General features: G+C 42.3%; 1 protein-coding gene across 1 annotated transcript; it reads left to right on the top strand.

Annotated features, from left to right (window-relative positions):
- The first annotated feature begins 32 nt into the window (after nt 1-32).
- On the top strand, nt 33-21,444 carry RPA1 (replication protein A1). Its single transcript, XM_015880648.2, has 17 exons — nt 33-144; nt 353-400; nt 491-569; nt 1,576-1,684; nt 2,421-2,509; nt 6,259-6,345; nt 7,321-7,453; nt 8,298-8,400; nt 9,504-9,572; nt 9,717-9,909; nt 11,078-11,217; nt 12,851-12,999; nt 14,248-14,380; nt 15,419-15,595; nt 16,839-16,946; nt 20,019-20,105; nt 20,430-21,444. Exons 1-17 carry the CDS (start codon nt 112-114, stop codon nt 20,535-20,537), a joined length of 1,845 nt encoding a protein of 614 aa, XP_015736134.1. The 5' UTR covers nt 33-111; the 3' UTR covers nt 20,538-21,444.
- The last annotated feature ends 5,927 nt before the right edge of the window (nt 21,445-27,371 follow it).

Here is a 27,371-nt window from a genome sequence, read left to right as displayed (position 1 = left end):
TGTGACGTTATAGACGCGCCGGAAGGAGGAGCGAGGCTCGGGGCGGCGGGAGGATTTGGCGGCAGGAGCGGAGGAGCGCGGGGAGGACGGAGCAGAGAACAGAGCTGAACCATGAGCGTGAGGCTGAGCGAAGGAGCCATCGCGGTGAGGGAATAGGGGCTGTGGGGAGCTGGGATGGGGTTAGGAGTGAAGGTTGAAGGGGATCGTGAGGACTGCGTCACGTCTGGGCTTGTTGTGGGGGTGGGAAGGGAGCGGGAAGAGGCCCAGTGCTGCCCGATGGGCCTTTTCCCCTCAGAGTTCGGTGTCAGTGCACATCGTGGGACCGTCTCCAGTCTATTCCTCTCTTTTCCAGGCTATAATGCAGGGAGAGAACATCATCAAGCCCGTGCTGCAAGTCATTGTGAGTATTGGGGTTGTTAAAAGCATCGTTGAGTGGTTTTGAAGAACTTAAGGTTGTAAGTAGAAGTGACAAGCTGGTGTTTTCCCACAGAACACAAGGGCTATTGCCACAGGAAATGGGCCTCCACGGTACCGGGTGCTGATGAGCGATGGGGTGAACACTCTGTCCTGTGAGTATGAGCTGTTTGTAAGTGTGGTGTTACCAATGGTTCAGTATATTGCTCAGGGTCCATAGCAATCAAATCAATACATAAGGAGAGTGGGCTGTGTATGGGGAGCACAGGCTCTGCCTCAAGTGTGCAGCTGCGTTGTAACGCTCAGGCCATTCTATGTGTGGTTTTGTAATGCCGATTTTTAAAGTAATTTAGTTCAGTCTTCTTCTGACGGTAGTATACGGTCATAAAAGCATATCGTTTAGACTAGATATTAGAAAGAAATTCTCTACTCTGAAGGTAATGAGACACTGGTCGCCCAGAGAGGCTGTGGATGCCCCCTCCCTAGAGGTGTTCCAGGCCAGGCTGGATGGGGCTGTGAGCAACCTGGTCTAGTGGTTGGTGTCCCTGACTGTAGCATGGGCGTTGGAACTGGATGGCCTTAAAGGTCCCATCCAATCCAAACCATTCTATGAATCACAGAGGTTGAAGATCATCGAGTTCAACCCACCTCCTAAAGCAGTTTCATGACAATAGCTTGAACAGGAAAATGTCCAAGTGGGTCTTGAATATCTCCAGATGAGGCTACTGCACCAGCTCCCTGGGTATCCTGTCCCATTACTCTGGCACCCTCACAGTAAAGAAGTTCTTTTGCATGGTTTTTATGGAACTTCCTGTGTTCCTGTCCAGTTTTTGCCTGTTGTCCCTTGTCCTGTTGCCGCACACCACTACAGAGCCTGGCCCCATCCAGTTAGTTCCCACACCTTCAATATATATGAACACTGATTAGATCGGTCATTAGAAGTTTGGGGAATAAAGAACTTAGAAGTTTGGGGAATAAATACAACATAATTTATGTTCAGGGTTGCAACTTATTAGCTGTTACACTGTTTTCTATGTGCTAATTTAACTGAGCCAGTTGTAGATCTAATGTAATGCTTGTGGACTGGGAAGGAGGCCAGATGTGGCAGCTGCTTTAATACGAACATGTGTTAATGTCTTGAATGTTCTTCTGTCCCTGTAGCATTCATGCTGGCGACACAGCTGAACCCCCTTGTGGAAGAGGAACGCTTATCGGCGCACAGTATTTGCCAGGTTAACAGATTCATTGTCAACAGCTTGAAAGATGGAAGGTACATGCACTTCTTTGAGTATGGTTCTACACAAAGGCAGCTGTGCTAGTGGATGCTCTTTCCTGTGGGACTAAGTGAAGGCCAAATCTTTTTGATTAGGCATTTCTGGAAATAATAAGTGAAGGAAGGAAAGCACACAGTGTAAGCAAGTGCAGAAAGTCACTCAGTAATTGAAGGCCTCCAGGTGGAATACTCTAAATTGTACCGCTTCATTTCTATTCACTTAAAAGTACCTGCTGTGGAAAAGAAGCAGGGAAGGTTGTGTTGTGTGAAATCTTTGATCTTTTGTGGGACTTTGAGAGAAGTGAGGGATGTAAAGCAAGAAGTGATCTGAGAGAAATGATGTTTGTGTGGGAGAACACGATCAGAACTTCTGCATCTGTTTTCATTCCATGTTTTTGTGTAGGAAATACAACTTCTTTTTGAGGCAGAGTGGATTCTCTTAAGAAATTTGGCATGGTTTTAATGCTTTTAAAACGCTATTGTTTCAAGGCATTTCTGTGTGCCTGCTCAGCCTGCTGTCAGTGTCCTTGGTGAAATGTGATACTTTTTCAAGTCTACTTGTACAACATGAGAAGGTTAAGTTGATAGTGCAGAGCTTTTGTTTTCCACGTTCCCTTGTACAAAGAATCAGCCCCTAGTGGCTGGTTCTCATATCTGCACGAGAAGGATTCTCGGAGCCTGATAGACTTATAGAGGGAGCGTGTCTTTATTACTGTCTATATTGTGTTTGTAGGAGAGTGGTTATACTGATGGATTTAGATGTTCTGAAAACTGCTGATATGGTTGGTGGGACTGTTGGCAATCCAGTGCCGTACAACGAAGGTGAGTATCCTCTATAAACAGAAACCTCTTGTGTGCAGGCTGCCTGTTATCACACTCTTTCAGCTATCTGTTTCTTTCTTCTCATTTAAAAAGAAGCAGTCAAGCATGTGCGACTCCCTTATGCTTGGAACAGAAATGTCCTCATCTTGAAAATCCTTACTGTCTGTGTGACACAAAGTAGGGTTTGTTCATATTTTCATAAGCTCAGCATCTTGGCTGAAGCTTCCATCACTGAGGGGTATTGAGAAGTGTCTGTGCTTTGTGTTAGCATTGACAGGTTTGTATTATGTGTTAGTGGTCTTTATGTAGAGATCCAGCGAGTGCGTGAAAGCTGTTCTGTATCTCTTTAGAGTGAGTAACCAAGGAAGGTAGGATTTCTTCTATCTGGAAAGAAAATGTAGGGAGGAAGATGTAATAATGATCTATAAAACTGTGAGATGGCACAGAGGGGATGAGTAAAGAATGATGAATCTTTCTTTTCTAAATCCATCTGATACTCTTTTAGTTCTCATATGATCAACTAACAGCTCTAAAACAAAGGCTGTACTGCACCTCTCAGACAGCACATAGCTGAATTATAGAACATGTTGCTACGTGAGGTAGGTGCCAAAAACTGGCTCAGGTTCAAACAGCAATTACGTGCCAAAAAAATAATAATAACCCATTAAAGGCCATTAAATGTAACAATGTATCCTCAGCATGAATGGAAGCACTGAAACTGAAATTGCCCAAAGTAGATAGGTGACTTATGGTTATGGAAACATGGCCAGCATGCAGGCTGTCCTGAGCACCTGTTCCTGCCATCTGAAAAATGTTGATGTGCTGGATGGCCCTTGGGCTGACCTGTTGTGCTTTATTAGTTTGATGTTGTGTGAATAACTGCATTCTTCTTTTTCATGCGCTAAATGAGTTCTCAGGCAAATGTTTTTTGATTTTTTTTTTTTCCAAGATAATGTATTTTTTTTTCCCCTGAGATGTTCAGATCTACGTTCCCTTCTTGGAGTTTTTTATTTTTCCTGACAAGAGAGAGGATAATAAAATGCTTAAAGAAAATATTTGAGCTTCTCCACTGTGTGCACACGTACAGATAATGGCTGAAATTCAACAGCAAATAGCTTTTATTTTTTTCAGGGATTATTTTTTTATGCTTGTCTTTCTCCTGGTGGAAATGAATCAATTTGCTTTTACTGTTAAGGAACCACACGGTAGTGACAGCAATTTCTGTAAGATATTTTGGACAAATGGTGGTACATAACTGCAATTCTGGTTTAAGATCTACTTTCCTAACTGAAGTAGAAATTAGACTTTGTTGCCAAGACATCTTTCTTCATCAACTTTCCTTTTTTCCTGGGGAATTAGAGATGCATTTGTTAAATGAGCCTAAAGAATCCTTTGTTCCTCTGGTAGTTACTTAGCTAATTGCTGTTTAAAAAATGTGTTGACATCTGAGATTTTATGGCTTAATCTCACAGTTGCTGTAGAGACCAGGATTTTTGGAGCACCTATTGAGCAGACTGTATTGTCTTTCTTTTGTATCACTTGCCTGTGCGATACAGGAGCACGTTTCTTGTGAACTATGGCGTTCTTGTCATATTGTTGCTTAGAAACAACAGAGTATCTTCTGTCTTATAGAACTGAGCCAAAAATGCTTCCTTAAAGAGTATAAATTCTGGTAGAATTGAAGTTATTTTGGGGCAAGTTCTGTTCTTCACTTTGACATACAAGAGTACTCAACAATGAAGGCCTCAAATATAGATGGTTAAGAGGTGCCAAATTGGCTGCAGGATATATTTCACTTTAACACCAACACAATCATACAGAATTCATACAGTGGCGGTGTTAGGCTTCATTTGGTTTTAACATTAGATAATGTTTCAGTTACAGAAATCTTACTTTAAATACTGATCTCAAGTCTTTCCTACCCCAGAAGGACCCAGGCAGTGAGGAGATTGCTTTTGGCCACTTTGCTGTTGAGCAGTAGGTGGTTAATCTGCCTAACAAGGAAGCTGGAGATGCAATCTTCTTGATACATACCATAAAAACTTCTCAGGCAGCTTTTCATTATAGTATTGAAAATTAAGATTGAGCAGTTTAGTTCTTTGTACAAAGCTACACGGTAATGTTATTACTGTCATTAATCTCATTGAAATTGCTCTGATGTTGGACTTCATTCTTACTGTAACAATTACTTGCTACTTATGTTTAATTTCTGTCATTAATCTTTCAGTGTAGAAATGCTTGTATACTTATACATTTGCTTTTCTTCCTGCTCTTTACACCATTGCTTTTTGGTGTGTGTTCTTTCAAAGTGCATCTCCTCCTTCTTCCTCCATTTGTGCTGCAGCTCAGCCCTGGGACAGAGACATAGCAAGGCCCCTCCATAACACTGTTGGGCCTACAGCTACTTCATTAGACAGGGCTGTGTAGCCAAAAGTCTTGGGTTCTATGAAGCCAATACATACAGCAGGAACGTGGTGAGGTATTTTAAGTGTTGGGTTTCCTTCACGTGCACACCACTGTTCTTGCAACTTCTTTCCCTGTCCAGACATATTTACTCTTAAGCGTTGTCCTCTTCCTCTTGCAATGAATGTGGGGCTGAGCACTGATTCAGTCCTCTGAGTAAGTGAGGCAGCTGAAGGAGGGGGAACTCTGGTTTCTCCATCTAGTGGATTCTGCAGTAAGTGCACGTTTCTGTTTGACGTCATGCTGTTGCTAGGCAGACTCCTGTCACTGCTGCAATGACAGGAGCAGGGTGGTTTTGTGCCAATACCTTGGTCTGGATTAAAAGTAACCAGAAGGCTACCTGTGTGGAGTAAGCAGCATCAGGCTGTGCTTCTTCAGAGCAGTAGTGTTCTTCTGTGCTCATTCTTTCTTGCCATTCTGTTCTGGGATTCTCTGCTTTGTTCCTTGTGATATTTATGGGTTCAATTTCCCTACTTTTCCACTTTCCACACTGCCAGATCAGGGGGACTTTGCCTGCCCTGGCTTAGGATGTCCTTCAAATTGGTGGCTGAAGTGTTAGCTGTGTCCTAATAGACAAAGTTGTTGGGTATTTAATGATCTGGAAGCAAAATATGTTGGAAAAATAGTTGTTTCTAAATTAACTCAGTTTTCAGCCTCTGGATTATTTTGTAGTGTAATGTTTTTCTACGTATGTCACACTGTACTTGTGATTTATTAACAGATGTACTCACTGTGGCATGCTCTGTATGCAGTATGCTGTTGTATCCCAAGAACCTCCACACCACCACCCCATCATTTCTTCATATTTTGGAAATAAAACGTAGCAAGTGTTTTCTATAACTGCAGGTTTGACTTTACCCAGAGGTTTTTTGGTCCTTTCTGAATTTCAAGGAGATCACTCTGTGGGATTTTTGTGTGTGTGTGTGTTTTTTTTTAAGGGCTTGCTGTAAGATAGTAGCAGAAACTACCTGTCAGAGCAATAGAAGCCTGTAAAAACTGAGAAGTTGTCAGGGTTACTTCAGTGCTGTCCTTTTAAATAACTGTCAGCGCTGAATTCTTCTTAAGTAGAAAGCAGTTGCTTGGGGAAAGAGATCTGACTGAAAGTCCTCTGTGTTAATATTGTTTAACAGATAGCTTACTGCTGCTGTGCCCTGTAACACCTGACTTTTAGCGTGTTTAAAATCCTGTTTTCATGCAAACCTAATTTCCTGAAAAAGGCTGAAGGGTAGTTTTTAATTACTCTGCTCCCTACTGTCCTAAATGGTCTCTTTCAATTTGATTACCAGGGCAGGGACAGCAACGTTCTTCAGCTCCAGCAGCCAACACAGCACCCAACAAACCACAGCAACAGAATGGCAGTTTGTCAGTAGCAGGTATGAATAATCCTGGGTGAGATTTCAGCTTTCTGTTTGTGCTCAACAAAACATTAAAAAACAAACAAAAACCCCCTTTCCATAATAATGTTGCAGAAGAAACTACATCAGACAAACCTGTAGCTTGAAGAGATGAGTTGTCTCAAGAGAAGCTACTGTCATTTGAATCTTAAAAATAAAATCTGCCTCATTTTCCTCCCCCTTATCCAAGTAAAACAAATAGGAAACAGCTCTGACAAAGCAGCATGAACTGAACATCTACTCTGATGCAATTCTGCACTCTTGAAAAGGTGCTCTGTGGGCACACGAGTCAGCTACAATTTGTAGCAGGCCAAAAGTTGTGTTGTCAGTGCTGAGCTATTGAGGCCAAACAGCTTATGTGGTGCAGGCTGTGTTTTGATCAAGATTTTAAATAGCAAGATGCTGAAAAAGGCAAGCAACATGTAGGCTTATTTTTAAAGCTATAAGGTTATCGAAGTCCAACCCTTGGTGCTGCTCTCTCCGTGGCGTTTAAGAATTATTTTGGTATTTTGAAATAGCAAAAATTTGACACTTGCTATTTTATCATCAGCTTTAAGGACAGGAAGGAAAAAGGCTCTACATTTATACATTAACAAGGTTCTGTTTAGAATGAGTAGTATTGCCTTGCATCAGGAGAAGCTTTGGTTGTGGGGTGCCATTCCTTACTTGTTTGTCCAAGTGTAGATCCACAGTGTGCCACGTTTAAGACAATTTGCTGCCAAGTGGTTGTTTGCCACCTAGACTGACTCTGACCACATCTCCACCACCACCGTATGTGCTTTTAAGGTCTGAGTCTTGCTTGCAGCCTAATAAATTGATGTGACCGAGTAGGAGTGATTCAACAAACTTTTCTATTGTAGCACACTGAATGAGTTGATCTTAACCTGCATTTTATCTGCTTGGCTGAAATGCTGTGTGCTTTGTTGTGTTTGTTTTATTTTCTCTTTTTGGAAGGTTCTGCTGCTCCGAAGTACCACGCTCCCTCAAACCAGTTTAATAAAGCAAGCGCTCCCAGCTCAGTGAAGACACCAGGGGGAACACAGTCCAAAGTAGTGCCCATTGCCAGCTTGAATCCATACCAATCTAAGTGAGTTGTAATGGTTTGCCAGGTATTTCTGGCTTTATCATGTATACAGGGATGTATGAATCTCTTAAATCATTCTTTATTACGTTTGGTCTTTATTTGTTAATGTAGAGGAGAGGTACAGAGGAACAGGGCAACAAAACCATAAAACCTACAGAAACAGCTGCTCAAGTTTTGGTCTTTTTGTTTCATCAACACTCTGAAAGTCTGAGATTTTTGGTGAAGTTACCCTGCTGAGCTTGATAGCTTTTTAATATTTTAGTTGAGAAGCTGTTTGACTCACCTTTTTTCCCTGAAGTGATCTTCTTTTTTGGTAAGGTAATGACAAAACATCTCAGGTAAGCTGTTCACTTTGGCTACTGTTTTGTTGAAAAGCTTGAGGATGTAATTACTTTGTGAATGACAGTTTTTTTAAGTTATGCAAACTGATTTGATTACCTAAGTTTAAATGCAAATCATATAATTGGGCTCTTGAGTTCTAGCATGGATCTTCAGAACAGGCAAGCTGTTGTATGAGAAATCTACCCTAGAAGAGTGAAAGATTTGAGGCGTGCTGCTCTGCAGAAAGATTGTTGGCTGCTGTGTCCTACTGGATGTTTTATGTTTAGCTTTGTTGTTGCTTTCTATATAACTTGCTGCCTTTAATGGTCGAGGACATTAAAATAGCAGCAGAAAGGCAGGTAGAATTGCTGAGGTGCAGTGGAAAAATTGTGGCTTTTTAAATAGTGTCATTTCAGTTCCAAAGGTAAATTCAATCTCTTCTAAAAATAAAATAGGAAAAAAAAACACCAAACATATATAAATAAAAGAGGACATTGAACAGCTCTTATTTCTTGCACAATTTCAGGTGGACCATTTGTGCTCGTGTTACCCAAAAAGGGCAGATCCGCACGTGGAGCAACTCCCGCGGTGAAGGGAAGCTCTTCTCTATAGAGCTGGTTGATGAGAGTGTAAGTGTTCTGTGTTGAGAAAAAGATAACGTATACCAGACGCTGATGAACCCTTCATAAAGGCAGAATAGAAGAAATAAAGTGTGTTATAGAAAATGTGTTTTTTTTATTATTATGACTGAGGTTCATATTCTGTATTCATTAACTCGAACATCAGTGATCCAGTCCTTATCCAGAATGAAGTCTTAAATGTATGGCGTTGCTGATTATTTTTCATCAAAGTCTATAGCGTGTGACTCAATTTTTGCAGCTTCAAAATATGGTTGTTTAGGGAAACAGACAACCTTATACTTTGTTTGTCATCATTTCCTTTTGATTGGGAATGAGCTCTCATCCTTACTTAGATACACGGTACAAAACAAGGAGTGAAAGGAGCGTCGCCTCCAAGTTATAAGCTTTCATTTTCACGAGGAAATCAGGCTATAAATTATTGTAATACTCGGAGATTTCATCTGCGCTTTGTTTGGGGAATGGTATCTGGTTAATCCAACTAAACTTGCAGTTTGTCAAACCTCTTATCAAATTACCGCCTTCCGTCGTGAAAACAAACAAGATTCTGCAAGATTATATTTAGTATAAAATGTGAGGTTAATAATGTAACGTGTTGTCATCAGCCATTTGTTTTCTCCGCGTACTTTTAGTAGTCAAATGTAAAAACAACAAAAAAAATTAGGGGATTTATAGTTGTTATTAATTATCACTTAAAGATTTGGCATTGTTTATGAGCAGGACTTAGCTCGAGATACTGTGTGTTAACTTGTGGAGCTAGGTGATCTATTCAAACTTTTCTATCCTGTAACGTCAATTAATGCTAGTTTCAACAGTACTTGTTCAGTGCTGGCTGTGTGATAGTAATTCTGGAGCTCTAGGGATGCTAATGAGACTTGAATCTGAGAATTGATGGTCAGGTGTGGAATATGTCATTCTAGCTATAACTGTAAATGTAAGGAGAGCGTTGTCTGTTTCTCAGGTGTCTGGAGCTAGCCTGGCAGCCCACGCTGTCTGTAGAACTGATGCTACTTAACACAGTTAAGGATTTCTTAATATAATTTATTTACTTATGCTGAATTTCAGTTCTGACCGCCTCTCCTGTTTTCCTGCAGGGCGAGATTAGAGCTACTGCATTCAATGATCAAGCAGACAAGTTCTTTCCTCTGATTGAACTCAACAAGGTATGGTGGTGTCGTGCTATCATGGTCTGACATGAGCTAGAAAAGAGGCACTTTAGCATGGCAAGGATTTTTAAAGGTGATCACAATCTATTTTCTCTGTCTGACTTCTGATAATATCCACTGTTTCATTGCTTTCTCCTCTAGGTATATTATTTTACCAAAGGCAATTTGAAGACTGCTAACAAGCAATATTCAGCTGTTAAGAATGATTATGAGATTACATTCACTAATGAAACTTCGGTTGTGCCCTGTGATGATGCCCAGCATCTTCCATCTGTTCAGTTTGATTTTGTATCCATCTCTGACTTGGAAAACACACCGAAAGACTCCATTGTCGGTCAGTATGAGTAGGGAAAGATGCTATAAGACTTCGAAACTTTTAGTATTGTGAATAGTGGGGAGGCAGTGAGCAATAGAAGGCGATCTTCTGGGCTGACTTAGCCTGTGGTGGTTGCTGTTAAAATTGCCTAAGGCATTTTTATGGTTAAGGTGTCTTTATCCTGTTCTGCGAACAGTTTATACTGATTTCTCTGCAAAATTGTGCTTCAAGCTAAAGACAGTAAACGTTACTTGTTTATTGTCTTATGATCATTGTTTTCCATGGAAAAGTGTTGAAAGCAAAGTGTCCTTGCTCAGCACGTGTGTGTTTCATACCTTCCATGGTCTTGCTTGCTTTCACTATCTAATTATCTCGGTAGTGATTTTTGGCATACCGCGTTGCATCCAAGTCCAAGTTGCATGACTGTTTTGGCTTGCTTTGTGAAGTATTGGAGGTTTGTTTTTCTGTAATTTGTTGGGCAGAGTCCTCCGGAAAAAATCAGGCTTGGGTGGGGGCGAGGGAGCTCAGGTTTCACAGGCACAAGATGCGTGTGATTCAGAGGCATTCAGCTAGGAATTTTAAAGGTAGACCTATGATGTTCAAAATAGGTTTCTATTAGGGAGCACAAGGGGCATTGCATTTGCTCTTGCTGCCAAAACGTGCCAGCTTCATGGAAGTACGGCGTGGTTTGGACTGGGTGGGACCTCTGGAGGTCATTTAGTTCAACCTTCAAAACTTGAAGAAGTTGCAGCTTCTGGTCTAGGGGGCTGCGGCAAGGGCACTAGCCAGGTGCTTCTTTGTGTTAGTCATTTTGGAGCCCTGTGCCTGAGAGCCTTCTGCTTAACCAGCAAGGGTATGTTTAAGCACAGCAAGAATCGGGGCTGAAGTCCTTTGGCAGAGTGTGATGGAATAAGAGATTGTGATGCCTTGATCTCTTTCATGTGGTGAGGCTTGCATTCATGAATATCTTAATGAATTCGTCAACAAAATTAAAACACTGAAGAATTCTGTAGTGGAGCATTCCTGCCATAATACACTTAATTTCCATATCAGATTTGATTTGAATAGGGAGCTGGGATATTACAAGGTAAAAATCTGACACTAGGAATGATTTCTTCTCTTGTGGTGTTGTATTCCCCAACTGTGACCCTTGAGCAGCTCTAACTAAATTGTAACTCTTTTGCAGATGTAATTGGAATTTGTAAGAGCTATGAAGATGTCACTAAAATTGTAGTGAAAGCCAGCAATAGGGAGGTATCGAAGAGGAATGTGCATCTGATGGATACATCAGGGAAACTGGTGACAGCTACGCTATGGGGAAATGAGGTATGTGTTCTCTTACCTGTTCTTAAGCAAAGGTTTCTTTGTGTAGGGTGAAGAAACACACGCTCTTGTCATCTAAGATGGGCATAGTACTGAGACAGTCCTAGGTGTTGGAGGATCAGGGGTAGAGAGAAGGTGAAAGACTGTCTGGTTTCATTCAGGTGTGATGTTCATAACCTTTTTCTGACAGACTGCTGACATGATCTGACTAATGTGTTCTGAATAACTGCAGACATGATGTCTCAGGCACAAAGACTGTAGATAACAGGTATTTGGTTTAGAAAAGGGTATGAGTTGTGGTTTGATCATGGAAAAGCCCGATGGCTACAGATGTCTTGTTTGTGAGGAGCTTTATTCTTACGGTAGGATACTTGTTATCTGAATAAACTGCTGCTAAACTAGGGGTTTGAAAGGCTGTATCTCAGACTAAGAGTTTAAAATGTCAGAGCTTTGGGAATGGAAAGTTTGTGTAGTTACTGTGAACTGCTCCTTTGTCTTGATAACAAACTGCTTTGTTTTCCAAGGTGTAGATACTTAGAGATTTATGTTCTGGTCTATAAAATGGGAGTCATCCTGCCAGCCTGGCAGTGGTGCCTCATGGCTAAATGATTGAGTGCCCTGATGTAGGTGGCTGAACATTGTTAACCATCTGCTGATATAAATGAAGTAAACTGAGGTTCGGTATCATGAAGTTATGAGGTTGAACGAGTTTGTTATTGGAGAGCTTACTAGTTATGAACATCTTGTGTAACTCTTGGATCAGGGGTCTGTAATTTAGAAAGTTAAATGTTTGCTTTGTTGTAGAGTAAAAGTAACATAAGTATTGAGGGGAAGTGACTTATGGCTTGTGGCTGGCACACCTAGCATTAGAGTCCATATCTCCCCAATAACTCATTGCCTTATCTGTCAAGGTGTGTGTTCTTTTTGTATCTCATGGATACAGCAAGTGCTTTTGCTAACTCCAGCTCATTTGTGGTCCATAAGCACATGATCCTTTCCTTGCTTGTTAAGTGGTGTGGTGTCCAGGAAATCTATACCTTTCATAACCTCTCTAGTGCTGAGAGATTATTTGTTAGTGTCAGACTTCAGTTGGATAACAAACTGATAGCAACTGAACAGCATTAAATCAGCTTTATGAGATTAAAAACAGAAAACGGAAAGCTGAGGAAAGTGTTTGGTCAGCATACCTATGCTTAAGCTGTAGGTGAGGAGACACGATTGTCTCAGTCAAGTCAAGTGATGTCCCATCGAGACTAATTTGATCAAATAACCCATGTTTGGAGAAACCTTCGTTCCCGTAGCCCATCTCCCATTCTAAAATCCTTGTTTAAAACTCCTGATGGAGATGATTAGACCCTTTTCTCCAAGCTGGTGGTGCGCAGCTGCTGCACTGATAGAGGGATTCTCCCCTTCCTCAAGAAATGGAGTGTTGGGATTATAAAGCTGTTAGCTACATTTCCTGGACTCCCAGTGCTGCTGTCTAAAACCGTACCTCCCAAGTGCGGTAAGATGGCCTGACTTGGGTTTGGTCTGTTGCCATGATCTGTGAACTATGACTGCAAGTATACTGGAGCATACTTACTAATGCTTTCTGTTGTTTGGTTTTTGTTTTTTGTTTTGTTTTCCACACATGCAGGCTGAGAAGTTTGATGGTTCCAGACAACCCGTGATAGCCATCAAAGGAGCCCGAGTCTCTGATTTTGGTGGTAGAAGCCTGTCTGTTCTGTCATCAAGTACAGTGGTTGTCAACCCTGATAGCCCAGAGGCTTTCAAGCTCCGGGGATGGTATGACTGTGTGCTTGTGTTGACTCATTTCTCCTGCTGTGGAGTATTTGTTTTATTCTATATACTTACATTTGAGCAGTCTATAGAGCAATGAAGAAAAGGAGCATAGGCTATGGGTTCCAGGCTTATAGAAACTTCTCTTTCTTGGAAGAGAAGTTCACTCTGAAAACCTCTAATTCCATGACAGATGCTGGAAGAAATAAGATAGGAGTATAGCTCATGCTGACCCAAAGTCTTGGAAGACTGCAAGAAATCTGTTTTTTGACCAACTCTATTTTCTGATTAACAGAGAGGACGGAGTTTTGTTGCTTCCTCTGTTAATATGAACTGTGGGAACTATGTTGACTTCTTAGTGCCTATCCCTTAACAGATATTTTCAATTAACAAAATGACACTTTTATTTTTATCAGGAAAACCAAGTGACTTCTTAGTGCTTCACTGCTGCTTCTAGCGTAGGTAGTTGCTAAATTATCTGCTGTAGCTACTAAGACAGTGAGATTTGGTGTGTGTGCTAATGGGGTGAAGTCCCTACTGCGTCACTTATTGTGAATCCTGGGCTCACATTCTGCCCAAATCCTTTAAACGTGCATAAAATATTTGTCGGCGTTCTCCATTATTCAGATTGAGCAGAGCTGCTTCTATACTTCAGAGGGTTGTTGAAGATGAAATTGATTGTGGGTCTTAGCTATTGCTGTCACATTTTAATTACATTCCGTTTTTGAGTTCTGTTGGTGTTTCTCACATCACAAAAGACGCTGAATGGGATGATAGTACAACCTTTTTCAGAAAAGGAGTGCTTTCTTATTTTAACACAGGAGGCATAATTTGTTCAATGCTATTTGCTTTTCCTTTTGAAGCTGCTGCAATGATAATGGTAGCGTGTAATTTAATTTTAATTATGGAAATATCTTGATGCCCTTAAATCTTGTTATCTGACTGCCTTTAAGAAGCATGCAGTGCGTGGTTTGACCACTAGCTGGCAAACAAATTGCAGTTATATAGAACAAAGCTGCCCTCCTTTTGTGGGTTTATAAAATACTATGCTAATTAAGTCAGAGTATTAACTTATTCTGAAATGCTATTTTTGTTTGCAGTATACACAAATTACTGTAATTGTTTCCTTTGCAATCATTGATTTTTAAGGAAAGAAAAAAAAAATCCTTCGTGTATTAAGTACATGAAACTAAACGTAAGCTTATGATAAGGTGGACTGCCATCAAAAATAGCAATGCATCTTTGTGGTTCCAGGTTTGACTCTGAGGGACAGCTTCTGGAATGTGCCTCCATCTCTGATGTGAGAGGTGGGTCAGCGTCGGGGGTAGCTACCAACTGGAAAACCTTGTTTGAAGCCAAATCAGAGAGGTTGGGACAAGGAGATAAGGTAAGGCATGGCAGCTGACTGCAAGCCTTGTGTGTTTGAGGGGGGCGGGAAGGAAACCTTGGTGTTCTGCTTATTGGGAGAGTCCAGTTGTTGGGCTGTGTGCTTATTCTGTAAACAAGAAAAGCCAAACAAACCAATGCACTGAATCCAAGTCCTTTGCTGATGTTGCAACATGATCCTATGTGTACGAGAGATTTCTAAGTCTTGGATAAATAGTGCCAAATAGACCACCCCAAAGATGCTAATATAAATAACACAAAGTGTTGTAGGGCAAACAGGTGCGTTTCTAGGAAGGGTTTTCAAGGCAGCCTTGCTCAATAGAAAATCTAGACCCAGGTCTGCAGTTTTCTAGCCTGGTAGCCTTCTTAAGCTTGAAATGCTTCTTGACTTGTTCCAATACATTTTTAAAAGCATATAATTGTGGTTTTTTTCCAAAATGTTAGCACTAAGCCATTCAGGATAGAGAAAAACTTTGATCTAGATAAAGAACTTCCACAGGAAACAGCTGAATTACCAGTGCCTTTCTTGCATGTGGTTCTTAACCCCTGTTCATCTGCTGAAAGACTTGACTGTGGTCTTAAACCATTAGGGTGATGATTTTGGTGTGGTGAGTGGGTATTTTGTTCTGTGGGCTATAGTTTAATCAAACACTTATCTGTAATACTACACAGTAGGCTTTCTGGTTTTTGTACTGACTCCTAAAAGAAGCATAGGAAAGTGCAGAATCTTAATCTTGTGAAAAAGCAGAGATTTGAACAGACACAATGGAGAAACAAATGTGCTTTATCTGAAGAAAACCTAGCAATCGGAGTTCCCTGCAATGGAAACACAGAATAATCTTGCTCTAGGGGCTTTATTTAACATAATGGAAGCCTGGAAATGATTGCGACAGGGGTTGATTTACAGTTTTCCAATAATCCATAGCTGTTAAGCTTTCTAATCCTAAATATCCAAGTATGGACGCCTTGCTTTGTAGTTAATTCAGAATTGGAAAACACTGAGTATTTTGAGGCTAATGTTGCACACTCACTCTCCTAGGCGGATTATTTTAGCTGTGTGGGCACAATAGTACATCTGCGGAAAGAGAACTGCATGTACCAGGCCTGTCCCTCTCAGGATTGCAATAAGAAAGTGATAGACCAACAGAATGGACTGTATCGTTGCGAGAAGTGCGATCGTGAATTCCCCAACTTCAAGTACCGCTTGATGCTGCTGGTAAGTGAGCTGATGAGGGCAGGCAGGGCTTCTCCCTGCTCTCCCTGGGCAGTGCAGATAGAAGTCTTTTGATGGAACAGGGTGTTAGGCTGCTGTGTTCTCCAGAGGTGCCTGTGGGTTAGAGGGTATTGAGGTGACTCGTGTCTGTACCTGGGTGAGGAATGTTTCATTGAGCTGATAAGCAGTTTGTTTTCCTAGCTCTCCAATTAAAAGCTTTTCTCTTTGCCAAAAAGTTGATGCTAGCTCAGTTGATTCTGGTTTCCAAGTGTACTATGCAGTGCAGAGTACAGATGGCCTACGCCTCTTCAGTAGTGAAGATAAACTGAAGTAAAATGGCATTTCTGGAGAGCAGTAATTGCACTTTTACAGCTGCTACCTATATTTAGTACATTTTCTTTTGTAGGTATTGTTCTGTCTCAAGCTTTAATGGAGCTTGCTTCGAAAGGCAGTGAGGATTATTGTGATGCTTGCTTACCCCATAAGCATTGAACCTTCTTCTGTTTTTACACTGTACATTTGTGTTGTATCTGCTTCTTAGAAATGCTGTGCCAGGTGGGCATGCAGAGAGAACTATCCCTGCAGTCTCACTAAAACACAAACTGCTTCTGAATAATTTCTAGCAGATAACTTCTAGGAATACACAAACTACTTAATGTAGCAGAGTCACTCTCCTAGAATATAAAAGGGATACTGAGGTTACAATCAAGGCCTTCGGAACAGTTTGTCTCCTATTTTTGCATTCCTAATTGTCAAAACAGCCTCACAGATGAGGCTGGTACTTGATCTGTTTATTGCTCTGTCTTGTCCTTGAACGTTTTGATAGTTGTCTCATAACGTAGCATCACATGTATTTATGCCCGAGTTCTAAATAAATGCAGGTCTCAATCTTGCTGGTGTCACCCTTGGTTGTTACTGTTCTGGGCTACCTGTTCATACTCATAGCTCATCAATGATAGAGGAAAAGGAGCTGAATGTCTATCGGTGCTTATTGCAGTGATCTTGTTGGCCTCTTCTTGTGACACAACATGCTGACAATATTAACGTGCTTTAAACGACTCTGACATTCTGTTGAGCTCTTTTGAAAAGCAAAATAATAAGTAATTGTCTTCCACCCTCAGTGATGAGAAGTGCACAGGGTTCTTGAGCTGTGAAACAAATACTACTTTTATCTGTTGCTCATAGAAGTCAGTGCAACTGGATGGAATTTCTTGTTCCTTGTTTTTATTATTGTTGTATTTTTTAGGTGACCATTGCAGACTCTCTAGATTACCAGTGGGTGACTTGTTTCCAAGAGTCAGCAGAATTCATTCTTGGGCAAAGTGCTACTTTCCTGGGAGAGCTGAAGGAAAAGGTCAGTCATTTACCTTATTACATTTGTAGTAAATGCTGAGAAGTGGGTCTGTGTTTTTCACACCTTGCTGTTGAACAGACCTCTGAGATCCTCCTGGTAAGGAACTATTCCTGTGATGTTGACCCAGAGCACAACTTGGGCAAGACGCAGTTTGCTTGTGGAGAACCAGTGCTGATGCAGCTGGGAGCATGGTCTCATCCCTGTGTGCATACCTGCTGTACTCGTAACCCAGTCCAAGGGCATTGGGTTGTGTTCATGTTGCTGTAGTAGAAATCAGTAGCGTTATTAAAACAAATACAAAAGGCTCATGTGAAAGAAAGGGATTTTCTGGCAAGAAAAGGGATTTATCTGAGAAGAAGTTGATATTGCTCATGGTCTGAGCTGATAGGCCAATTCAGAGGTCCAGTGGCCAAAGGCTTTCTCCAGATGTTGGACTTCAGAATCATTTATGAGTTCACAAATCATCACTTCTCTCTATTCTGAAGTTCTTGGCAGGGACTTGTTTACTCTTCTCAGGATTATTTTCCACGGGCCATCTGCCTGGAGAACAGAGATTTGCCTGGTTTCCCCCATCGTTTGCTCCCACAATCAGTCTGTCTACCTCTGAGCTCTTTTGGCTGTTAGACTGAAGATCAGCCTGTCCCTGTCACCTGGACCTTGAGAGACAGCTGTCTTCCTGTCCCTAGAACTACAGGCTTCAGAGGGCTGACAGCTGTAACACACTGACTGCAGTAGAAAGGACAGGCTGTTTTATTGTACCTAGATTGGAAAGATCTGCACAATACTGTTCAAGGCATGAATGCGAGCAGCGCTATCCCTCATGCGTTCCAAAAAATTGTTTACAAAACCAAAAAGCTCCGGAACACTTTGTATGTATCTTTGTAAGTAGGCAGGAAGCTTTTTGGACTTGCGTGTCAGGCCATTTCTGAAGGCTCTTTTTGCACCATGTATTACCAGAAACTTTGAGGGCAGTACAAAAAACCATGACTTTTAAAATAGGTCATTTGCAGAGATGCTTAAGTAATCTTTCTTTGGCAGATTAGAATGGTTTTTAACATGGCTGTAAGCCATTAAATGCTAACAGACAGTATTTTCTTTGCTCTGTCTCTGTGCTTCTCTGCCATGTTTTCCTTTCTTCCCACCAAAATAATCTTCTCTTTCTTTTAGTTGACTACTACACAGTATCTGTGGGGCTTTGTTTTATATTTTTTAATACTGTGGAAAATGCATTATGTGACATAGACAATTTGTATTGTCTATGAATGCTGCTGTGCTCCCACGCTGAGCCTATAGTATGGCTGGTATGAGGGCTCCACAGTTGTTCCAGTTGGTGGTTAGCCCATTGCTTGGCTCTGGGATCCCAGGAGGTTGTAATCCTGGTGGTCCTGAGCCATTTCTGTAAAGCAGGACTAGCTTTCCCATAACCTCACGCTTTTACTCTTTATGGTGAGTGATGCAAAGCTTGTGGTCTGTATGCTACAAGTTTTTGAGGCATCCTGCAGGCTGGACACCTCTGTTCTGTAGGAAGATGTATTCCTAGGGCATTCTAATTAGGTGTGCCTGCACTTCTCAATTTCCATTTTCAGACATTATTATCTTGTCAATATTGTCTTAGTTCAGTCATGCTTAATCTCTGCTAGAGTTCAAACAAAATTTCTTAGTCACTTTTAATGCCAAAGAGAGTGGAGGAGAGACAGCAGATCCTATGCAACCATACAAACATGTAATGTCTTTTGAAGAGCTGCCTAATGGAAACAGCCGGGGATAGAAAATGGAGCATAATATGGAACGAGCCCTTGAGCAGGAATGCTTTGTGTTCCGGGAGAAATTGTTTTTGATTTGACACTTTTACGAGCTTTAAATATGGTACTTGATGTGTTTTCAGTAAGCTCATCTTAGTGGTTTTTCTCTGAAGACCTCATCCAGTGCCCTGTGAAGTCAGTGGAAATCTTTCTGCTGCTTATAGTGTGTATTGAGTCCACGTACAGCCAGGGACTGTGTGAAGCATGTGCGTGCCAAGTCTTTCATCTCCTTCTCTACCACACTTGTTAGTCTAAAAACTAATGTGGGGTAGCAGTGACTGCGATGCTAGCAGCATTTTCCACTCACTAATGGTTGGTATAGCTTGTGGCAGAGGTAGAAACGGAAGCCAAATCCTTGATAAAATGTCCTTCCTTATCCTCTAATCCGTGTGATGGTCTCAGGAAAGGGTTTTCAATATTCAGGAAGGATGTGCCAAAATTTTGCAGTCTGCAGCTTGCTACTTCTGTTTGCTTTCGTTTGTTGCACTTTCTGAACCTTAGAAGAATCACAATGTGGTGCAAAATAGCACTGTGCACATTCAAACCAGCAGCTTTAACACTTGGAATGAGAGTGAAGGGGATGCTCCACCTTCTCCTGGATGCACTGATCGAGTGTGTTGGGTGGATGAATGTATGAATAATGACACGTCTGCATCTCAATGGGGCTGCAACGTTTTTGTGGAACATCAGCAAAGATTTTAACACATTTTTACAAGAACAAACTTTCCAGTATTCAGCTCATCTGATTCTTTTCTATTGTTTTGACAAATTGTCTGCAATAAATGATTATTATGTTTAGTGCTCATATGGTAATTAGAAGTAGCTTATGTTGTAAATGTGACATGGCCTTCTAATGGCTATAAAAGATGCTCAAAACATGCATCCACTCCTCTGTAGATCATTGTTTAAGTGGGTCAGTCAAGATATGAAGGATACACACAGCCTCAATGGATAAGCAGAGAAATTGAACGACTGATAAGACAACTAACAGGGAATTAGTTAGCTCTGTTTGGCTGCAGGCTCGCTACAATTCTGCCTTATTTTGTTTAGATCTCTAACAAGTTTTTTCCACCTTGAACTGTACTTTCAAAAGCTTTAAGCTGTGATGTTGGCATGTAAAATTTGGGGGTAATTTCAGGTCTGTGTGCATGAATGAGTTGGTTCCTATATTTTGTGAACGCTAGCAAAAGATAAGCTGTTGTGAAGGGTCATAGCACTACCAGAAGCTTGAGTGTGTGCAGCTGGTATCTGTTCTTTGTCCTCCTTGCAGAACGAGCAGGCGTTTGAAGAAGTCTTTCAAAATGCAAATTTCAACACGTATGAGTTCAAGATCAGAGTAAAACTGGAGACGTACAATGTAAGTATCCTCTGCAGCGCTGCCATAAGAGATGGCTTCCTCCTCTCGTCTTTGTGGGGTGAAGTTTCAAGTGACTTACAGCAACCACTGTCAATCCTGGGCACCAGAGGAGGATCCTCTGCCTTTAAAGCCATTTCCTCTCTGGTTCCTCCAGCATGGCTGGTTCCAAATGAAAGGCAGTGTAGCTGCTCTGGGAGTTGTCTGCTCTCCCAGCTAATCCTGGTACCACGAACAGTGAGTTACCAGGGCAGAGAGGTTAGAACCAAATGCCTCGGGCACTGAGTATTCTTTCTGCATGCTATTTTTTTTTCTTTCCTTTCACAGGATGAATCTCGTATTAAGGCTACAGCACTGGACGTCAAACCTGTAAACTACAGAGAATACAGCAAGAGGTTGATTGCGAGCATCAGGAGAAATGCTCAGCTAGGATGAGAAGGCTCGTGCTGCTTGATCAAAGCTACAGACTTCCAGGAAAAACTCAGAGGATGTTACATTGACTTTTTCCCTGCTCTACATATGACAATTTGGCATTAGTTACACCGTGCACTGTAGCCCAGTGTAGTGGGATGAGTGATTTAATGCATTTCTCTGAAGACGTGCCCCTGCTAGCTTAAGAGTGTACCCAATGGCCATGATGCTGTAGGCTCTTGTGGTCTATTAAACTGTGACAGCACTATAGAGGATCCTCTAGACAGATTGTCAGTATCTTTAGACAAAGCATTCAGAAAATCTGAAGTAACTTTGCTTTCTTGCTATACATAAACCTGAATTACATAACCATTGTGTCGTCTTTGCGAGAAAATAGTGACAACCTTGGCACTTGGACTTGTTCTGCAGAGGATGGGAGGGAGAGTGTCGTGCAGCCTTCAGATCTGGACGAAGGAGAGCAGGTCTATTAGCAGGAGTTAGTTATTTTCTGTAGAATTCAAAGGCTTTTTCTTTCCACAGGTGCCATGCAGTTAATGCTTGGAATGGCAATATGGTAGAATTATTAATCAAAGACATATCTTTTATATCTGAAGAATATCCTTCCTTCAGGGTTTAATAGACTGAGTCAGATGGGTCTGATATTAATCAAAATTGTCTCTTCTGAGGAAGGCAGATAAGCATTGACTCTCCATCCCCCAGGGAAATCTAGGCAACTACAAAGCATTGCTTTAGTTTTCACTTCAATTAATACTATAGGTTTTTGACTGATTTCAGCACGCGTTTCCTTCCTATATGTGTTCTGTATGTATGTTCAGTTTGTTAGGTTTTATTTGTAACGATGTTAATCAGAACCAGGTCTTTCAATGGGGGGGGAGCTTTGTTTGAATAAACACTGTGTAATTCCTGTGTAGTGAATTTTGCTTTCTTTGAACACCAAAGACTTCTCATTACTGGAAAGCAATTAATTAGCTTTCATAATAAGCATTCACTTGGGGGAGATGTTACCTTATTACTAACTCTAAGGTTAGACTGGAGAAAGGAGACTTCTTTGCCTGATGTTAACGGCATGGAAATGCAGTGATATTTTCACCATTTCTGTGCCTGAGAATGCTGATGAGCTGGCACTTCTGGGATTTTTATTGACGTTTACACAGCAGTCTAAAACTAACCAGGCTTTGAGATTTGTTCAGACATAGAGCTAGTACAGAAAACAGTAATTATGCTACTGGGCTTTTCAGTCAGCAGAGCATGCTAGCTCTGTGTGCTCCTAATCACATTAATTATGTGTTCCCTGGCTGCAGCTCACAGCTTGGCATTTGCTGCACAGCTCTGAGCATCCAGGCAGTGCTGCAGTGGGTCTCTGGTAGCAAAACTGGCATGTATTTATTTTGCACTGTTTCCTCGTGTGTTCATGCGGTGCCCTGATTTCCTATTTATCTTCTCAAGTCTTGATGCTTAGGAGCTGTAAATGCCACATCTACTGGTGGACACGGAGGTTGTTATCCTGGGCCCATTAATTGCACAAACAACCCCTTCTTCTCTTTCAGAATCTGAGGATCGTGGCTGGGTCCTTCTGCTGATGCCTTGAATTTTTTATCCAAGTATCTGTTCCCTCTGACCTTGCTTATGAAGCGTTGACGAGGAAATCACCGTCTTCAGCACAGCCCCGGATTGACAAATGGTGGGTTGGCCGCGATCATCTATCTTTCCACTCTACTAACCAGTCTTTTACTTCTGCTCCTCCTTTCCACTTTGAGGGGACTGAGAGCTGTTTGTAGTAATGCACAAACATTCCCTGAGGCTGTTTCCGAGTCTCAGGCCCGTAGACACTAGGAAGGTTTACGGGGTTGGTGTGTGGCTGCTGGCTCTGCAGCTTTATGAGCCAGAGTTGCACACCTGGGGCGGCTCATTCTCCTGGGGAACGGCTGCACATCCCTCTCATTGGGTTTGAGGTGGCAGGTATTGGCGCTTATGAGCGTTGAGGTGTCTTATAGGAGGAGCTGGGTGACCTTGAGGGCTGCGAGAGAAAATCAACTTTAACAGTTGGTGTGAAAAGTCGTTTATTTGAAGGCTAATAAAAAAAAAACAACCGAGGAACGTGCTATAAAGTGGGTGCTCATTAGTGAGTGAAGAGTTGGAGGGTTTTAATCACGCTTTAATCAGCTAGTATATGATACAAAACATCGAGCTATGTAAAGCAAGGTATTTCTAGTGTAGCTATACAAGTACGATGGGATTATATAAGCCTCTGGTGTGAGATCTCATCTCGAATGCAATGTACGGTTCTGGTCTGCTGCATATAGAGGCAAAAAAGAATCTCAGCTGGGGCGAGTACAGAGGAGGACTATGCGCTGAGTAGGAGAATGAGGATCTTTTTTAGGAGGGGACTGGAAGAGCTAATTTAGCAAAACGAACCCTGAGAGGGGAATATGGCTTCCTTCTTACATAAAACATAGATGAAGGAAAACACAGATGAAGGCAAATGCAGATGAAGGAGCACGTAGCTAAAGGTCTTGGCTATTGCCTTCCCCTGATTGCAGGTTGGAGCTGCTGAAGTTGATTGGTTAATGAGGGGTTTGTCAATTAAGGGTCCTACAGCAGCCTTTGGGTGGAGGAGGAAAGCAGGAGAGCTGTGGCCATGCCCTGGTGCTGATCCCAGAGCCTCCTCCATCCCCACAACCACACCTATGGGACCATGGAAAATGGAGCTCTTCACTTTGGACTCTTTCGCCTGTGCTGATTAAGGAGAAATCTGTGGGCTCCTGATGCTAATTGGGATTATTGGCAAACAAGGCCTGCTCATCCTTCCCTTCATCACGAACCTCCCCTGCTAGTGGCTGGGTTAGTGCTGGGAGGCTTCAGCCGTTATCCAAGCAGGATGTGAATGTGTGTTAGCTGGAGTGAAAGGCTGCTGGGGCGCCCCTGCATGGTGAGGAGACCCATGGCTGCTAATGCTTCACTTTAATGTAATCATACAAAGCAAAGCTGGAACTGGGTGGCTGCTGGTTACGGGCAGGCAGGTGTGAGGGCAATTCAATGGGAAGATGGAGTTCTGTGTGGTTGGGGGAGGATGTGAAGCGTGCTTTGACACAGTGTTGTACTGTGTTTGTGTTGATTCCCACCATTACAATTCAACAGTTTTCAGCATACATCACCTTGAAATTAATTCGTAGTGACCCTTACGAGGCTCAGGAGGAGACATTGCACTCGAGTCAGGTCTTATTTCTAAGATCCATCGGTTCTTTGTCTTTTTGTCTTTTCCCTTCTTTCTTTTCTCCCCCCCAAAATAAAGCCTTGAGCAGTCATAGATTCTAAGAGCTGTTGTAAAAAATAACCGGTCCTCTTGCACTGATCTGAAGCGAACGCTCTTCATGTTTTTGGTAGGTCGCTGCTTTGCACTGTGTATGCTACGCCTGGCAGCTTGCATGAGTGTGTGTGTGTGTGGGATTCATGTTCCAGCATGGCAGGATTGTCCTTTTAGTGTAATGGGTGTGAGAGTAGAAGTTGATGAGTCTGATGTTTTGATTCTTAATACTCTGTGATATTTGCTTTTGCTGCCTGGGATACAGCATCACATCTTGAGGGGGGGCAGGAAGGCCTGCTGCCCTTCTGTGTTCTGTCATCTTCCCTTTATTTTTATAGGGGGGTTGTTTTCTTTCGGGGGTGCTTCCCCTCTGTCCTGCTCCCTGGTGCTGACTGTGATGGAGGTGGGAGGTAGGAGTTGTGCAGCTCTCTCTTGTGTCAAACAGACCCCAAGAAGCGCAGAGAAGCAGTTCCAAGATTTCTCCCCCATCTCCAACAGCAAACTGCTCCAAAACCCAGTTTGGGAAAGGGCGTTCTGTGCCGTATTACACCTTATAAATATTAGAGGAGCGCAGTAAATATCACTAATCTCATTACAGTGGAGCAGAAATTATCTTTAATATATTATCTGCAAGGATGCAAAGAGGCCCGGAGACCTTGTCTCACTTTCTTGCTCTGTTTTTCATGTTTACATTTTTACATTTCATTCATATACATTAAATAACAAACAACCCACAAAAGCGGTTTGAATCACCAGATGGATCTTTTTGTTGAGGACTGTTGTGCATTTCTCTCCTTTATTTGGATAGTTTAGGTGTCTGTGTTTGGGGGGGTGGGGTGTTGTTTGTTTTTAGGGCTTTCTTTCTTCCCCCCCCCCCCCTGTTTATAGTGCATTGATTTGTTGTTAAATTCAGCCTCTCTGCCATGCCAAAAGTGTGCCTTTGGGAGTGTTCCTAGCCTGCTGTACTGCTTTCTTTTTTCCATCCTTGTATATTACTGCTCTTGCAAGTTATTTAAAATAGACTGCATCCTTCCAAAGGCATTTTATTATTATTATTATTTTTTAATTTGTTCCAAGCTTCTTGCCCTTTCAAGACAGCTATGGGTGGTGTTTTAATGCAGCTGAAATAAAATCCTCCCCAGCTCCTTTTTCCCTGATGTGATTCAGCTGGTTGTGCCCAGCAAAGGTCCCATAGGAGCCTGCCCTTTCCCGTGGGGCTGGTCCTCCATATGGGGCTGGTCCTCCATATGGGGCTGGTCCTCCATATGGGGTTGGTCCTCCATATGGGGATGGTCCATGTATCTGAGTTGGTCCTGGCTATGAGGAAGGCACCCAGAGCTCTGTACATCAATGGCCAACCAGGCAGAGCTGCCCCAGCAAAGGGTCTTTGCTCCCAATGTATTGCCCCGCAGCAAGCTGACCGAGCAGACCTTGGGTGCATTGCTCAGCTCTATCTGATAGAGAAATGAAGGATGGAAGAGCATTTGTCATGTCCACTCTGACATCACTGCTGAGCAATTAAGAGAAAGAAATCTAATTTTTGGGGCCATCACTTTAGCTCTTGGTATTCCCTTGTGGCTTATTGTACAAAAGGCTGAAAAATAAGAGTAATAATCAGATTTTTGTCCGTTTCTGGTGTTTTATGTTTTCCATTAGAGCCTTGCCGGTGTGCTGCACTGACTTTTTGAACTGCAGGATCAAAAAATACTCCTCCCTTTTTCTTCTTTTTTTTGATGAAGACTGTCTCCGAGAAGGATAAATATTATTGATTGAGGTATTTAATACACTAATGAAACCCACAATTATTGACTATGTAATTAATATACTGTCTAAAAGTAAAGTTTGACAGCGCATATAGAAAAGCTGTATTGACTTGCGCTTCTTTGGCAATGTGCCTTGCAGGTTTTTATTTATAGAAATTGAAACACGTTCTTCAAGTAATGATTCAATCCCACTTTCTGCTTGCCACAAGCTAGAAGGCTGCTGTTCTTCTTGCTGACTGTAAGGCTTTCATTTATCTGTGGGGAACTAAAATGTTCAGCATTTAGCTTTTCTGCCTATTGTATTAGATTTCAGTGCTAAGCTGCGGCGTTAATGTGCGCGGTGCTGTTTCTCACAGCTGGGAAACCAGGCTTTGCCAATCGGCTGCCTACTTTTGTGAGTGAAATTGCAGAAGGAGCTCCTGACTTGCTAATGCTGGCTGGCGAAAAGGCCTGGGGAACCCAAGGGGCATCTTGATAGACCTGGGAGAGTGCTATTGCTGAGGGTTGTGCGCTGGCGTGGCTGTATATTTGTGTATATAAAGTGTCCCTTGTGTGAGATGGGTATGTACAGGCAACGTGTGTCCTGCCTTGGGGTCAAGGTGGCATGTGGGTTTGTTTGAATTGAATCACGGTATTGTTAAGGCTGGAAGAGACCTTTCAGATCCCTGCATTTAACTCCAATCTGCCCCACAGCCCTTAGTGCCACATCCCCACGGTTCTCAAACACCTCCAGGAATGGAGACTCCTCCACCTCCCTGTGCGGCTGTGTCACTGCAGCACTGCTCTATGGGGGAACTTTTCCTAACCTGAAGAATGGGGTGAAGGAGCAAGGAAGGTCTGCATGACCAGCACATGGTCCTACATCATCCCTTGCTTTGCGTGATGCAGATTTGTGCCATAAACTGCATGCACTGCCAGGCAGCTGGAGCTCCACTTATAAATGGCTTTCAGTTGTTCGTGTGCCCTGTGAAATGTTAAACTTCTTAGCACCAGGTGAAGTTATTTACATCGAGCTCAGAAGCTGATAATGAAGGTTTTTTTAGATTTCAAGTGATTTAAAAAAAAACACTCCCAACTCCCAAGTGTATCAGCTATCTGGTAATTGGCGCTTGTGCTGTCATTAAAAATGACAGCTTTCTCCAATAACATTCTTAGTGCTTGTAAAATGCAGCTAACATAACCTATATTTAACTTGTATTAGCTAGAATTTCCTTCCCATGGCTGCTTCCTCTCAGAGCTTTGGTGTGCATATCGAGGTCCTCCTCTATTTCACGAGCCACGTGTGATTTCACCACCTCAGAAAGCTTTTAACCAGGGCTGGGCAGCCCGCTGGCTCTCATGGCTTTTGTGTTTTATTTTACAGCCAGCGTTAAGGCAAGAGGCTTCAGAAAGAAATCAACCTTGAGCCATGGTACCATGGAATTGGATGGGAACCACAGGGATCACCGAGCGCAACCCTTTGTGTTCCATAAGGTTCCCTCAGGTGCTGTTGCTGTCAGCAGAGAATAGAGATCTGCCCCATCATGGAGAAGGGGCAATAGGTAACTGTGGAAAGGGGACAGTAGGTCACCATGGAGAGATGGTTGTGGGATGCCATGGGGAAGGGTCAATAGGCTACCATGAAGAAGGGGCTGTTTGCTGCTGTGGTAAGATGGCTGTCACTGAGAAGAAGGCAGTAGGTCATGATGGAGAAATGGCTGTAGGCTGCCGTGAAGGAAGGGCAATAGGTCACCATGGAGAGGGGACAAGGTATCTCCATGGAGAGATGGC

The sequence above is a fragment of the Coturnix japonica genome, chromosome 22, assembly GCF_054131305.1.
Source record: "Coturnix japonica strain WE chromosome 22, WE-NBRP24, whole genome shotgun sequence".
In the NCBI taxonomy this organism is placed as follows: Eukaryota; Metazoa; Chordata; class Aves; order Galliformes; family Phasianidae; genus Coturnix; species Coturnix japonica.
The sequence above is the reverse complement of the archived record's forward strand: the minus strand, read 5'-3'. Positions and strand labels throughout refer to the sequence as shown.